General features: G+C 47.9%; 1 protein-coding gene across 1 annotated transcript in view; it reads left to right on the forward strand.

Moving 5' to 3' along the window:
- The window catches only part of LOC134929667 (neural-cadherin-like), a 236,307-nt gene that overhangs the window by 43,183 nt on the left and 179,591 nt on the right, over window positions 1-13,533 (forward strand). Inside the window, exon 4 of the mRNA XM_063925248.1 lies at window positions 5,960-6,164. Within this exon, the coding sequence (XP_063781318.1) occupies window positions 5,960-6,164 (205 nt within the window). The remainder of the gene's footprint in view (window positions 1-5,959; window positions 6,165-13,533) is intronic.

The following is a 13,533-nucleotide window of genomic DNA, read 5'->3' on the forward strand; positions in this document are numbered from 1 at the left end:
ACTAGTACTATGAACAGAATTCAAAATATTGCTCTGTGATCTTTCACATCATTGTACTGTAAATAACCTCTCACGTGCCAGCATAAAATAGGGCATGCAACGACCACTGTGCCCTAGTAATAGTAAATGTGGGGTAACTAATGGCACTTCTGGACTGACTGCAGTGTGTGCAGGACTTCTTACACTATAGAACACTCTGTGGCCAATTCTACAGTATATTGATTTGCATATAGGGCCCTATACAGCGATGCGCTCGCATCTTAAGGGTTGCCCCCTGCCTTACGCAGCCTAGCCATGTTTTGGGTCTCAGCGGCTGCGTGTCATGTCACGCAGCTGCCGCGGCCTGGACTGCAAATGGACCGGACATGCCTGCGTTGTCCGGACTGCGCCCCGCCAATGCCATTGTAAACACCCCCGCCTGCCCTGCAAACGCCTTTGCCTGTCAATCAGTGTGCGCATGCACAGTCCAGCTCCTGCACCCACTGGACAAGGGCATCAGATTGGGGGGGGGGGGGTGCTCAGCCCTGTAAAGCTCTTATATACAGTGCATCCGGAAAGTATTCACAGCGCTTCAATTTTTCCACATTTTGTTATATTACAGCCTTATTCCAAAATGGAATACATTAATATTTTCCCTCAAAATTCTACACACAATGGGGGTCATTAGAGTTGATCGCTAGCTGCCGTTGTTCGTTGTGCAGCGATCTGTGGAAAAAATGGCTAATCTGCGCATGCGTAGGCACCGCAATGCGCACGCGCGTCGTACGGGTACAAAGTCCATTGTGGTTTTGCACTGGTTCTAGCGACGATTCCAATCGCACAGCCGGCCGTAAGGTGATTGACAGAAAGAGGGTGTTTCTGGGTGTCAACTGACCGTTTTCAGGAACGTAGGCGTGCCGGAGAAAACGCAGGCATGGCTGGGCCAATGCTGGGCGGGTGTGCGACGTCAAAAGCCAACCCTCCAACGTTAGAATCAACACACACGAAAAGTAAGTTTAGGGCTGGTCTTGTTTTGCACAAAATGTTTTTGCAGGCGCTCTGCTGCACAAGCGTTCGCACTTCTGCAAAGCGAAAATACACTCCCCAATAGGCGGCGACAATGCGTTTGCACGGCTGCTAAAACTGCTAGCGCGCTATCAACTCAGAATGACCCCCAATACCCCATAATGACAACATGAAAAAAGTTTTTTTGCAAGTTTTGCAAATTTAATAAAAATAAAAAACTAAGAAATTACATGTACATAAGTATTCACAGCCTTTGCTCAGTACTTTGTTGATGCACCTTTGGAAGCAATTACAGCCTCAAGTCTTTTTGAATATGATGCCACAAGCTTGGCACACCTATCTTTGGGCAGTTTCGCCCATTCCTCTTTGCAGCACCTCTCAAGCTCCATCAGGTTGGATGGTAAGCGTTGGTGCACAGCCATTTTCAGATCTCTCCAGAGATGTTCAATCGGATTCAAGTCTGGGCTTTGGCTGGGCCTCTCAAGGACATTCACAGAGTTGTCCTGAAGCCACTCCTTTAATATCTTGGTTGTGTGCTTAGGGTCGTTGTCCTGCTGAAAGATGAACCGTCACGCCAGTCTGAGGTCAAGGGCGCTCTAGAGCAGGTTTTCATCCAGGATGTCTCTGTATTTTTTTTTTTTAATTGTGTAATTTTTATTGGAAATTTAAAAAGTTATACACAGACGTTAAAGAGGCATATGATTGGTAAGACAAACATGAGGAATAATACAGGAGAGCATAAATAGTGTATAAATGACAAAATAAAGATCAGCCACCAAGCCATAGGACATGAGAAATGGAAAAATAGCAGGATATATTAAAAACAATGACATACAGAATACCCCAAATCAAACACTGATAACTTAATTGCCACCCGAAGGCGCCATTCGGGTGTACACATGAGAGAACCAGATTTATAATGGGGCATAGGTGACATACTATAAATGAAAATATAAAAAAACTCCTATCCATCAGAATATCAAAACAAAAAGCCTCCCAGGATGTCTCTGTATATTGCTGCATTCATCTTTCCCTCTATCCTGACTAGTCTCCCAGTTGCTGCGGCTGAAAAACATCCCCACAGCATGATGCTGCAACCACCATGCTTCACTGTAGGGATGGTATTGGCCTGGTGATGTGCGGTGCCTGGTTTCCTCCAAACATGACGCCTGGTCTCATCAGACCAGAGAATTTTCAGAGAGGTAGGATGACAGCCAGGAGAGGGCAGTATCACGCTGACCAAGGGAGTGAAGGATTTGCAGAAGGAGAGGGTGGTCCACAGTGTCAAAAGAAGCAGAGAGGTCATGAAGAATAAGCAAAGAGTAGTGACCCTTGGATTTAGCAGATAGGAGATCATTGCAGACTTTTGTGAGGGCAGTTTCAGTGGAGTGGAGAGGACGGAAGCCAGACTGGAATGGGTCAAGTAGTGAGTGGGAGGAAAGAAAGGCAGTCAGGCGGTTATAGACAATACGCTCAAGGAGTTTGGAGGCAAAAGGAAGTAGAGAGATGGGTCAATAGTTGGAGAGAGTGTTTGGATCAAGGGCAGGTTTTTTAAGGATAGGGGAGACGAGTGCATGCTTGAAGGAAGAGGGGACAGTGCCTGATGAGAGGGAGATATTGAGGAGGTGGGCAAGATGGGAGAAGGCAGAGAGAAAGAGGTAGGGGAGGAGGCGGGAGGGGATAGGGTCAAGTGGGGAGGAGGAGGGGGGTGAGGAACGAATGAGGGCCATGACTTCCTCACCAGATACATGGGAGAAAGATGTAAGAGTTGGTAAGAGGGAAGGAGAGGGGTGGTAAGGAATAGGAGGTGGCTGGTTGCTGTTTTTTTGGTGGGATGTGATGTCCTGACGTATGGAGTCAATTTTGGATGTGAAGTAAGCGGCAAAGTCAAGAGCAGAGAGTGAGGGGGGGAGACGAGGTGAGGGTAGGCAGAGGGGGAAGATGAGAGTGGCAAAGAGGCGCCGGGGGTTGCAAGACTGGGAGTATATGAGGTTCTTTAAGTGTGACCGCTTATACCCCTTTTCCACTAGCTCTAAAAACACAGGTAAATGCACGGGGGGGGCGCATTTACCCGTGTTTTTTTCTAGTGGAAACGGCCCCCCCTGCAAATTGATCCGGGAATCCTACCCGGGTAGCTTGCCGGGTTGAACACGAGTTCAACCCGGTAAGCTGTGCAGTGTAAACGGAAGCCGTGTTGATGCGACACGGCTCCCGTTGACAGTGTATGGAAGGCAGCCTTAGGAGGTAGAGATGGAGTAGCAGAGAGAGATAAGTTAAAGGAGAGTAGGTGGTGGTCTGAGGGGGGAAATGGAGAGTTGGAGAAATCAGAAATATCACAGCGGTGAGTGAAGACCAGATCCAGTGAGCTCCCATTCACATGGGAGGGGGAAGAGGTCCACTGGGAGAGACCGAGTGAAGATGTAAGGATATACCGCTGTATTACATCACCGCCACCCACATACATGACTGGCTGTTCCTTTGTATGTTTTGCTCTGCTTCATCCAGAATACCTGCATTGTATAAATGTGAGCACAGCTGTACAAACTACTTCTGCTGCAATTCAAATAACCCAAACATCTGATTAAGACCTTGTGCTCTTCAATGCAATTGGTCTCCCCTGGTGTTGCTGTTATAACCTGCATCCCACCACCACCAACACACATCACATATTCCAACAACACAGATGTTTAGTGACTAGTTAAGTGATTCAAAAGATACTATTAGTGTAACATCCACATTATACCACTGGCAAAAAGCGAAGTGGCATTAAGACCTCTTAATATTCCTCTTTGCTGGAATAGATATTGATGTTGTGTGCCACCTGTCTGTTACTGCCACATTCTCCAAGCATTTCAGCTATGGGGTCTGATTTATTAATGGGGAAAAGCCACCTCTCACCTATACAAATTCTCCATTAGCCGGCAACCTAATGCTGGTGCCACTGTCAAGTATAGTATGTATAGATAGACTACATACATAACGCTTTTACCCAGTGGGGGATCCTCTCCGGCACTTGATGAATCGCAGCCCCATAGTAGTTCATGGAAACATGGGCCCTCATTCCGAGTTGTTCGCTCGCTAGCTGCTTTTAGCAGCATTGCACACGCTAGGCCGCCGCCCTCTGGGAGTGTATTTTAGCTTAGCAGAATAGCGAACGAAAGATTAGCACAATTGCTATTAAACATTTCCTTGCAGTTTCTGAGTAGCTCCAGACCTACTCCTAGATTGCGATCACCTCAGTCCGTTTAGTTCCTGGTTTGACGTCACAAAAACGCCCTGACACGCCTGCGTTTTTTAGCACACTCCCGGAAAACGCTCAGTTACCACCCAGAAACGCCCCTTTCCTGTCAGTCACACACCGATCAGCATAGCGACTGAAAAGCGCCGCAGGATCCACAGCAAATCTACTAAGTTTTTTTGTTAAATAACTAAGCGCATGCACCCTGCGTGCCTTGCGCATGCGCATTTTGCAACAAATCGCAGCATAGCGAAAATCGGCAACGAGCGAACAACTCGGAATGACCCCCGTTGATAAGTAAGGGCTTAAATAGGATAAGGCTGGAGAAAACTCAGATTGATAGAATGGTCTGAATACCTGCGAGAGCCAGTTTGGCTGAATGCAGCTGAATAAATAGACCCTTTATTTATCAAAAATGTGCAACATGTAACAGAAGGTGTAGGCTTAAGTTGTGTCTGTACTCAGCTACCTGCCTGCTCCTGACCCGGCCTGTGTTTGTGACTTAGGGAATGTACATGATCTGGGAGCATGCCGTGGATGTGACCTGCTACAGCCCTTCTGTGACTGTTTGCACTCATCCTGTAATACTCAGATGTTGAGACACTGGGCCGGATACAGAGGTGCCCGCAGTGCATGCGCAGCTGTGATTTCGTTCTCCCCATACTTGCCTACTTTTGAAAAAGCATTTCAGGGAGATGTGAAAGTGACACCTCTCAGCGCGGTCACGTACCGCTACACCGGAGAGCCGTGTCATAAAAATGACTTACATCCAAATTTAAATGAGCCCCAGCGTTAGTAAGATCTACTTTTTGATGAAAAGACACTGATATTTTTCAGGATTTGTTCGTGTATTGTGCTTTACAAGAGGTTCCATATACTGTAAGTGGCCATGAGAAACCTTATTTAAAATGTATGTAGCCATAGGGATCATTGTGCCTTATACCCAATGCAGGGAAATGGCACTGATGATCCCATTTGAATGTATGTATCTCTGATTTATTTCCCCCCGAAGAATGTAACAGCTGCATAATGGGGGTAAGCTACAATCAGGGAGATTGCCGGACTATTCAGGGAGTGAGGGAGATTGCTGCTATTTCAGGGAGTCTCCTGCAGAATGAGGGAGGGTAGGCAACTATGGTTCACCCTATGCTGTCTCATACAGAGAGGCTCTCCTAAGGTTCATTGAATGAATTGGCAGTGGCTGACTAGAGAACTCCCAGCAAACGCTCCTGACACACCTGCATGTTTCTAGCCATCCCCCTGTTACCTCCACCAGACACTGACTGCCTGTCACTCACTTTACAAAGAAATCCTCTGTGCGTCCGCAATACTAATCATTTGCTGTGCGTGCGCAATGCGGCTTTGGCTCATGCTCAGTGCCAAAATTGCTCCACTGTATCCAACAGCAACATTGCATGCACCTCTATATCAGGCCCAATATTACCATTTATTACACTTTAAAAAAAGGAACAAATAGTTAAATACCGTAAACTATGACATTTTTTCACAACCCTTTGTATAATAAATAGCTAGTTTGAGCTTGCGTATCGCTACCTGTGTAATCTATTGCCTCCCTCTTTCGTTGTCATGGGGGTTCTATGCATATAGCGGAGACAGATTCAGCAGGCATTCTAGTATTGTGTGGCGAAAGAGGAGTTGTTAACACAGTGATGTAATCAAACCTTTCATTCAGACTGTTCTCCCTTTGCCCTGTAGGATAGCAGTTGTGGAAGCTATATCCTTCCAAGGAAAACCCCTCATCTATACCTTGCTGATGAATCCAAGCGGCCTGTTCACTATTAGCCAGAAATGCGGAGAGCTGAGCCTGACGCACGCTGTGGATTACGAGAGTGAACATCATCTGTACCACTTGCTGGTGAAAGCCCTGGAGGCGGAGAGCGGATTCAGCAGTGTCACTGAGGTACCGGGCCCACCGCTAAATGGGCATTAATAGTAACTGAGACAAGGAAATAAAATTCAGGAACCCTATTTTCTGTGCAAGAAACTTATAGGATGAAGAGACCCAGCTCTCCAGGAAGCCTCCCCTCCCCGCCAACTCTGCTCCCACTGGGTAACAGGATCAAAAATAATTCACTAATAGCCTGCTCAATCATATCTAGTGTTTCACATAAATTACAATAATGAACCAACAACAGTTGAAAACATTTAAAGATTACAAATGTCACAAATTAATATTGTTCTTTAATAAAAACCTATTCTGCTCTGTACATAAAGTCTCATCAGTCACATCAATCCCTGCCCAATTCCTGCTGTAATAACGATTAAACACTCATCTCATCTTCACTGTATACAGTATTTCCGCAATATTATTAACATTACCTTTTATTTATAGGGAAAAATGTACTATACTGTAACCAGTTTAGTGGCCTTTCAGAGCCCAATATGTTCCACATTTTACTAACCTGTGACCCTCGGGATGGATTAAGGACAAAAGCACGGGTGGATTTAGGGGTCAGGCTGCCCCTAGGCACATTATTGTCCCCCTCCCTCCCCAAATCACGTCATTGCCCCCTTCATTTCGGGTACCAGTAGGGATGCCTGGAGACCACAAAAGCAGCCCCAGCCTCATTCTACTACCTACTCCTGGACCACAATTTGCTGCCCATCGTCCCACCCCAGTCATTTTCTAAATAAATTATAATAAAAATAAGTCATAAAGATGAAAAAAAAGAATCACCTGACCCTAATCAGCCTGGTGTGCCGCCCCCAGCAAGTGCCGCCCCTAGGCACGTGCCTAGTGGGAAATCCGCCACTGGACAAAAGTTTAGTGTGTGTACATATATATGGTAAGAGAGATTCACTTACACATACATTCAGAACACTCCAAGTAAAGGATTTGGGGTGGGATGTATCAAAGTTAATAATGCTATCAAACCTCAGAAACCTGCTGGATGTGTTATAATGGGTCTGCAGCACAGCAGTCCCCATAGAATTTCATGGGATGGCAATGTACTCATAAGCGGCAAACTCAGGAAAGCTAAACATTCCGGTACTTCTGCACAATCTACAGATGGCATTGCCTGTGGAACCCTATGGGCTTCATTTTGCAAGAATCCCTCCTGAGAGGAATCCACAAGACCCTCTCTATCACCTGATGATTGCGCAGCTGATGGCCACGCATGGGCAATAAGACTCCCAGGTCATAAACCCGTAGATCCTCTCCTGGGCTTCCGGTTGGAAGGGCCTGGACCCCTTGCCCCCCTCTTACTCGTAAGCAGCAGCAGTCCAGTGTGAACAGGGAGGCTGCTGAGCAGAAGCAGAAGTCTACTCTGCCTATGCGGTTGTGTGTGGCGACCACACTAACCCCACCCCTGGATTTGCCCGTGCCTGGGTGCTTATAATGCTCCCCGTGTTTAGCGCGCAACAGCACATAACTTTTTTTTTCTAAGGGGAATGTGGCCACACCTTCTGCAATTAGGCAACACCCCCTAAAAGTACCCTGCCTTGGCCCTGGTCCTCTCTTTGCAAGGGACAGTTCTTTTCAGAAGAGCTGTTGTAGTAAGCATATATTCATGCATATTCGATAATTAAATGTCGGGTAGTAATAAAGAATGCTGGTCGTTGGGATGCCGGCGGTCACATGACCAACTGCGGAATCACGATTTTCAAATGCCCTCTACCCCACTTCTAACCCGCCTGGGGTGGCGGCTAGGGCTGAGATAGTGGGTGGTGGCGGCTACTGCTAAACACAGGGGGTGGTGGCTAGGGCTGAGCTTCCAAATGGTGTTACCTAACTACCAGCATCTACACCACCGGGACGTGGGCCGCATCACGTAACTGTCATACTGTGTCGTGTCATTCAGTTACAATTTTACCACTTTTTTGAATATAAAAAAATAGGATTTTGGTTACCTACCGGTAAATCCTTTTCTCGTAGTCCGTAGAGGATGCTGGGGTCCACATTAGTACCATGGGGTATAGACGGGTCCACCAGGAGCCATTGGCACTTTAAGAGTTTGAGTGTGGGCTGGCTGCTCCCTCTATGCCCCTCCTACCAGACTCAGTCTAGAAACTGTGCCCGAGGAGACAGACATCTTCGAGAGAAGGATTTAACAGATAGTGGCGAGATTCATACCCGCTCACACATACCAGGCACATCAAGCCAACTTAGCTTGAAAACTCAGCAACCGCTGAAACATTACTTACCAAGAAACAATGCAGTACTCAACTAAAACGAAGTTGTACTGAACCAAATAACGATAGCAGGAAAACGAAGAGCTGGGCGGGCACCCAGCATCCTCTACGGACTACGAGAAAAGGATTTACTGGTAGGTAACCAAAATCCTATTTTCTCTTACGTCCTAGAGGATGCAGGGGTCCACATTAGTACCATGGGGATGTACCAAAGCTTCCAGAACGGGAGGGAGAGCGCGGAGGCTCCTGCAGAACTGATTGACTGAACTTCAGATCATCAGAGGCCAAAGTATCGAGCTTGTAGAACTTAGCAAACGTGTTCGACCCAGACCAAGTTGCTGCTCAGCAAAGTTGAAACGCCGAGACCCCCTCTGCCGTAGAATATGCATGCTGGATAGTGAACCTGATCCAGCGAGAGATCATCTGCTTAGAAGCAGGACATTCAATTTTCTTGGGATCGTACAGGGCAAACAGAGAGTCCGATTTCCTGTGATGAGCAGTCCTCTTCACATATATTTTCGGAGCCCTTACAACATCCAAGGACTTCGATGAAATTGAGGAGTCAGTAGCCACTGGCACCACAATAGGTTGGTTGATATGAAACGCCGACACAACCTTCAGAAGAAACTGCTGACGTGTCCGGAGTTCAGCTCTATCTTCGTGGAAGATCAAGTATGGGCTTTTACAGGACAAAGCCCCCAACTCCGACACCCGTCTAGCAGAAGCTAAAGCCAACAAAGTGACAGCTTTCCACGTAAGAAATTTGACTTCAACCTCCTGTAGAGGCTCGAACCAGTCCGATTGGAGGAACTGCAACACCACGTTAAGGTCCTAAGGCGCCATAGGCGGTACAAAGGGAGGTTGGATGTGCAGAACTCCCTTCAAAAAGGTCTGAACCTCAGGGAGGGCAGCCAATTGTTTTTGGAAGAGAACGGATAGGGCCGAAATCTGGACCTTCACAGACTCCTACTTAAGGCCCATATCCACACCAGCTTGTAAGAAGAGGAGAAAACGTCCCAGTTGAAACTCCGCCGCAGGAAATTTCTTAGACTCACACCAAGATACATATTTTTTCCAAATTCGATGGTAATGTTTAGACGTTACTCCTTTCATAGCCTGTATCAGGGTAGGAATAATCTTGTTCGGAATGCCCTTCCGAGCTAGTATCATGTGTTCAACCTCCATGCCGTCAAACGTAGCCACGGTAAGTCTTGATAGACGAACGGCCCCTGCTGCAGCAGATCCTCCCGAAGAGGAAGAGGCCTCGGCTCTTCTTGCAGTAGATCCAGAAGATCCACGAACCAAGCCCTTCTTGGCCAGTCTGGAGCAATGAGGATCGCTTGAACCTTTGTTCTCCTTTTGAGCTTTAGAACTCTTGGGATGAGTGGAAGTGGAGGAAACACATACACCGACTGGAACACCCACGGAGTCACTAGGGCGTCCACCGCCACTGCTTGCGGGTCCGTTGACCTGGAACAATACCGCTGAAGCTTCTTGTTGAGACGAGAGGCCAACATGTCGATCTGGGATACGCCCCAAAGATATGTTACCTCCTTGAACACCTCCAGATGGAGAGCCCACTCCCCTGGATGGAGATTGTGTCTGCTGAGGAAGTCCGCTTCCCAGTTGTCTACTCCCGGAATGAAGATTGCTGACAGCGCCAACGCGTGCTTTTCTGCCTAGACGATGATTCTTGTTACCTCTGCTATCGCAGCTCTGCTCTTCGTTCCGCCCTGTCGGTTTATGTAAGCCACTGTTGTCACATTGTCCGACCACTTGAATGGCCTGATTTCTCAGAAGATGGGCCGCTTGGAGGAGATCGTTGTAGATGGCTCTTAGTTCCAGAATGTTTATCGGCAGGCCGGCTTACAGACTTGACCACCTTCCTTGGAAGGTTTCCCCTTGAGTGACTGCACCCCAGCCCCGGAGACTTGCATCCGTGGTTAGAAGGATCCAGTCCTGAATCCCGAACCTGCGGCCCTCCAGTAGGTGAGGTAATTGCAGCCACCAGAGGAGTGAAATCCTGGCCTTTGGTGACAGACAAATTCTCTGGTGCATGTGTAGATGGGATCCCGATCACTTGTCTAGGAGATCCAGTTGGAAGGACCGAGCGTGAAACCTCCCGTACTGCAGAGCCTCGTACGAGGCCACCATCTTCTCTAGAAGGTGAATGCACTGATGAATTGACACCCGGGCTGGCTTCAAGACATCCCGGACCATCGTTTGAATCACCAGCGCCTTTTCCGCTGGGAGAAACACCCTCTGCACTTCCATGTCGATTATCATTCCCAGAAAGGACAATCTTCTGGTTGGTACCAAATGTGACTTTGGAAGATTCAGGATCCAACCATGTTTTCTGAGAAGCTGAGTCGTGAGTGTTATCCTTTATCAGGAGATCGTCCAGATACAGAATTATGTTCACCCCCTGTCTGCGGAGGAGAATCATCATTTCCGCCATCACCTTGGTGAACACCCTCGGTGCTGTGGAGAGACAGAATGGGAGGTCCTGGAACTGAAAGTGACAGTCCAACAGTGCAAAACGCAGATAAGCCTGATGCGGCAGCCAAACCGGAATGTGGAGGTACGCATCCTTGATATCCAGGGATACTAGGAATTGGCCCTCCTCCAGACCTGACATCACCGCCCTTAGGGACTCCATTTTGAACTTGAACTCCCTCAGAAAGGGGTTTAGTGATTTTTAAGTTCAGAATGGGCCTAACCGAACCATCCGGTTTCGGTACCACGAAAAGGTTTGAATAGTAACCCTTGTTCTGCATGTGGGGTGGTACTGGCACAATAACCTGTGCCTCCACCAACTTCTGGACGGCTTCTTGCAGGACAGTCCTGTCTGCCAGCAGAGCTGGCAAGCCTGATCTGAAAAATCGGTGAGGAGGGAGATTTTGAAATTCCAACCTGTACCCCTGGGACACAATATCTTGCACCCAGGGGTCCAGTGTCACGTCTAGCAAGGTTTGAGGATCCGGCAGCTGAGACTTGCCTAAGGAAGTAGTTGTCCGCAGATGAATAAGACGAGGGGGTTGGATGTAATTCCTTCTCATGGGACAAGGGGCAATGAAGAACGTAGGCGGGGCTAAGAGTCAGTGAGTTTGTAGTTCTTGAGAATGAGGCTGAGGTAGAGAACTGTGGCTTGTGAACGATGACTTAAAGACGTAGTTGTAGACAAAGAACTGCGGGTTGCGGCTTGAAAGACGAGACTGTAGATAATGAACTGTGGAACTGTGAATGGTGATTAAAGACGTGGCTGGAGACAAAGAACGGTGGACTGTGACTTGAAAGACGAGGTTGTAGATAATGAACAGCGGAACTGTGGACGGTGGTTTAAAGACGTGGCTGGAGACAAAGATCTGCGGACTGTGGCTTGAAAGACGAGGCAGAAAGACAGAGGCCGTCCATGCCCAAAGGGTCTAACTGGACCGGGTTTTCCAGGAGCGCTTCCACAGGCAGCAGTAGGTTAGGAACGGCAGGGCTGCAGCAGTAACTGAAAGCAGGGTTAGGAGGAACCAGAATACGGCAAGAATCCTGGGAGCACAGGGCTAAAGCACCTACAACAGGGCTGTAACTTGAAGCACTGGCCTCCCTGTCATAAACCAGCCCCCCTTTATAAGGAGAACTCTCCCTGGATTGGCTGGAAGAAACAGGAAGCCAAAACTAAGCCTCAGACTTTGTCTCCAACATGGTCGGCACCCAGTAATGCAGACCTCTCTGCATAGCCACACAGCTCACTGCCCCTGGTCTCTTAGCATCCATTCTGGCAAGAGAGACCCGCTGCAGCGGCGTCCCGCCACCACGAGTGAACCCCCTCACCACAGCTACCGCTGCCCACGGACCCGGTGCGGCAGCCCTCCTCCGCTGCTGCCCACAAGCCACCTGTGAAGCCAGCCCCGCGGCCCCAGCATACCGGTAAGACCCCGGACGCTGACAGTACCCCCCCTTTGAGGGTGGACTCCGGACACCTATATGGTTTAGCTGGAAACTTGGCATGAAATGTCCGAAGAAGTCTTGGAGCATGGACATCTTCTGCTCCTACACAAGACCTTTCCTCAGGTCCATATCCTTTCCAATCAACAAGGTACTGGAGGCGACCATATCATCTGCGGGAGTCGAGGATCTTGTGAATATCAAATTCGTCTCCTTGTGCTGATGGGATCTTGGGAGATTTAGGTAGAGCAGCTCTGAATCGATTAAGTACCAATGGTTTTAAAAGAGAAATATGAAATGCATTAGGGATTCTTAAATGCGGAGGCAACTTCACCTTGTAAGCCACAGGATTTAATACTTTTTCGATTGGGTAGGGCCCAATAAATCTGGGAGCTAACTTTTTAGTAGGGACCTTCAACCTTAGGTTACGTGTGGAAACCCAAACCCGATCTCTTACCTTAAGACTTGGTACAGCTTTTCGCTTCAGATCCGCATAGGTCTTATACCACTTTGATGTCTTAAGCAGGGCCTTGTGAACTTGTCTCCAGGTTTCGGTAAACTGTCGAAGTGCTGATTCTGCGGCAGGAACCTCGAGCGTAGGTAGAAGTTGGAAATCAGGAACTTTTGGATGATAACCATAATTTATGAAGAATGGAGAAGATTTTGTAGCAGAATGATAGAGATTGTTATGGGCAAATTCTGCAAATGGGAGAAAGTCCAGCCAGTCGTCCTGAGAGGAGGACATGAATAAACTCAGAAATGTCTCCAGGTCCTGGTTCACTCTCTCTGTTTGACCATCTGTGTGGGGATGATATCCTGAGGAGAAATTTAATTTCACACCGAGAGCAGAACATAGGGACCTCCAAAACTTGGCCACAAACTGAGGACCTCTATCAGATACGATTTCCTGCGGTAGACCATGGAGTCGGAAAATCTCTGCTACGAATAATTTTGTCAACTGGGATGCTGATGGAAGACTAGCCAGGGGAACGAAGTGTGCCATTTTAGAGAACCGGTCAACTATGACCCACACAGTATTTTGTCGGCCAGACACAGGTAAATCAGTAATAAAGTCCTTAGAAATATGCGTCCATGGTCTTTGCGGTACAGGTAACGGATGGAGTAACCCAGCTGGAGGACCTTTGGGACTTTTATGTTGGGCACACTTCAGACAAGCAGCCACGAATTCCTGAACG

Source organism: Pseudophryne corroboree, chromosome 5 (genome assembly GCF_028390025.1).
Source record: "Pseudophryne corroboree isolate aPseCor3 chromosome 5, aPseCor3.hap2, whole genome shotgun sequence".
In the NCBI taxonomy this organism is placed as follows: domain Eukaryota; kingdom Metazoa; phylum Chordata; class Amphibia; order Anura; family Myobatrachidae; genus Pseudophryne; species Pseudophryne corroboree.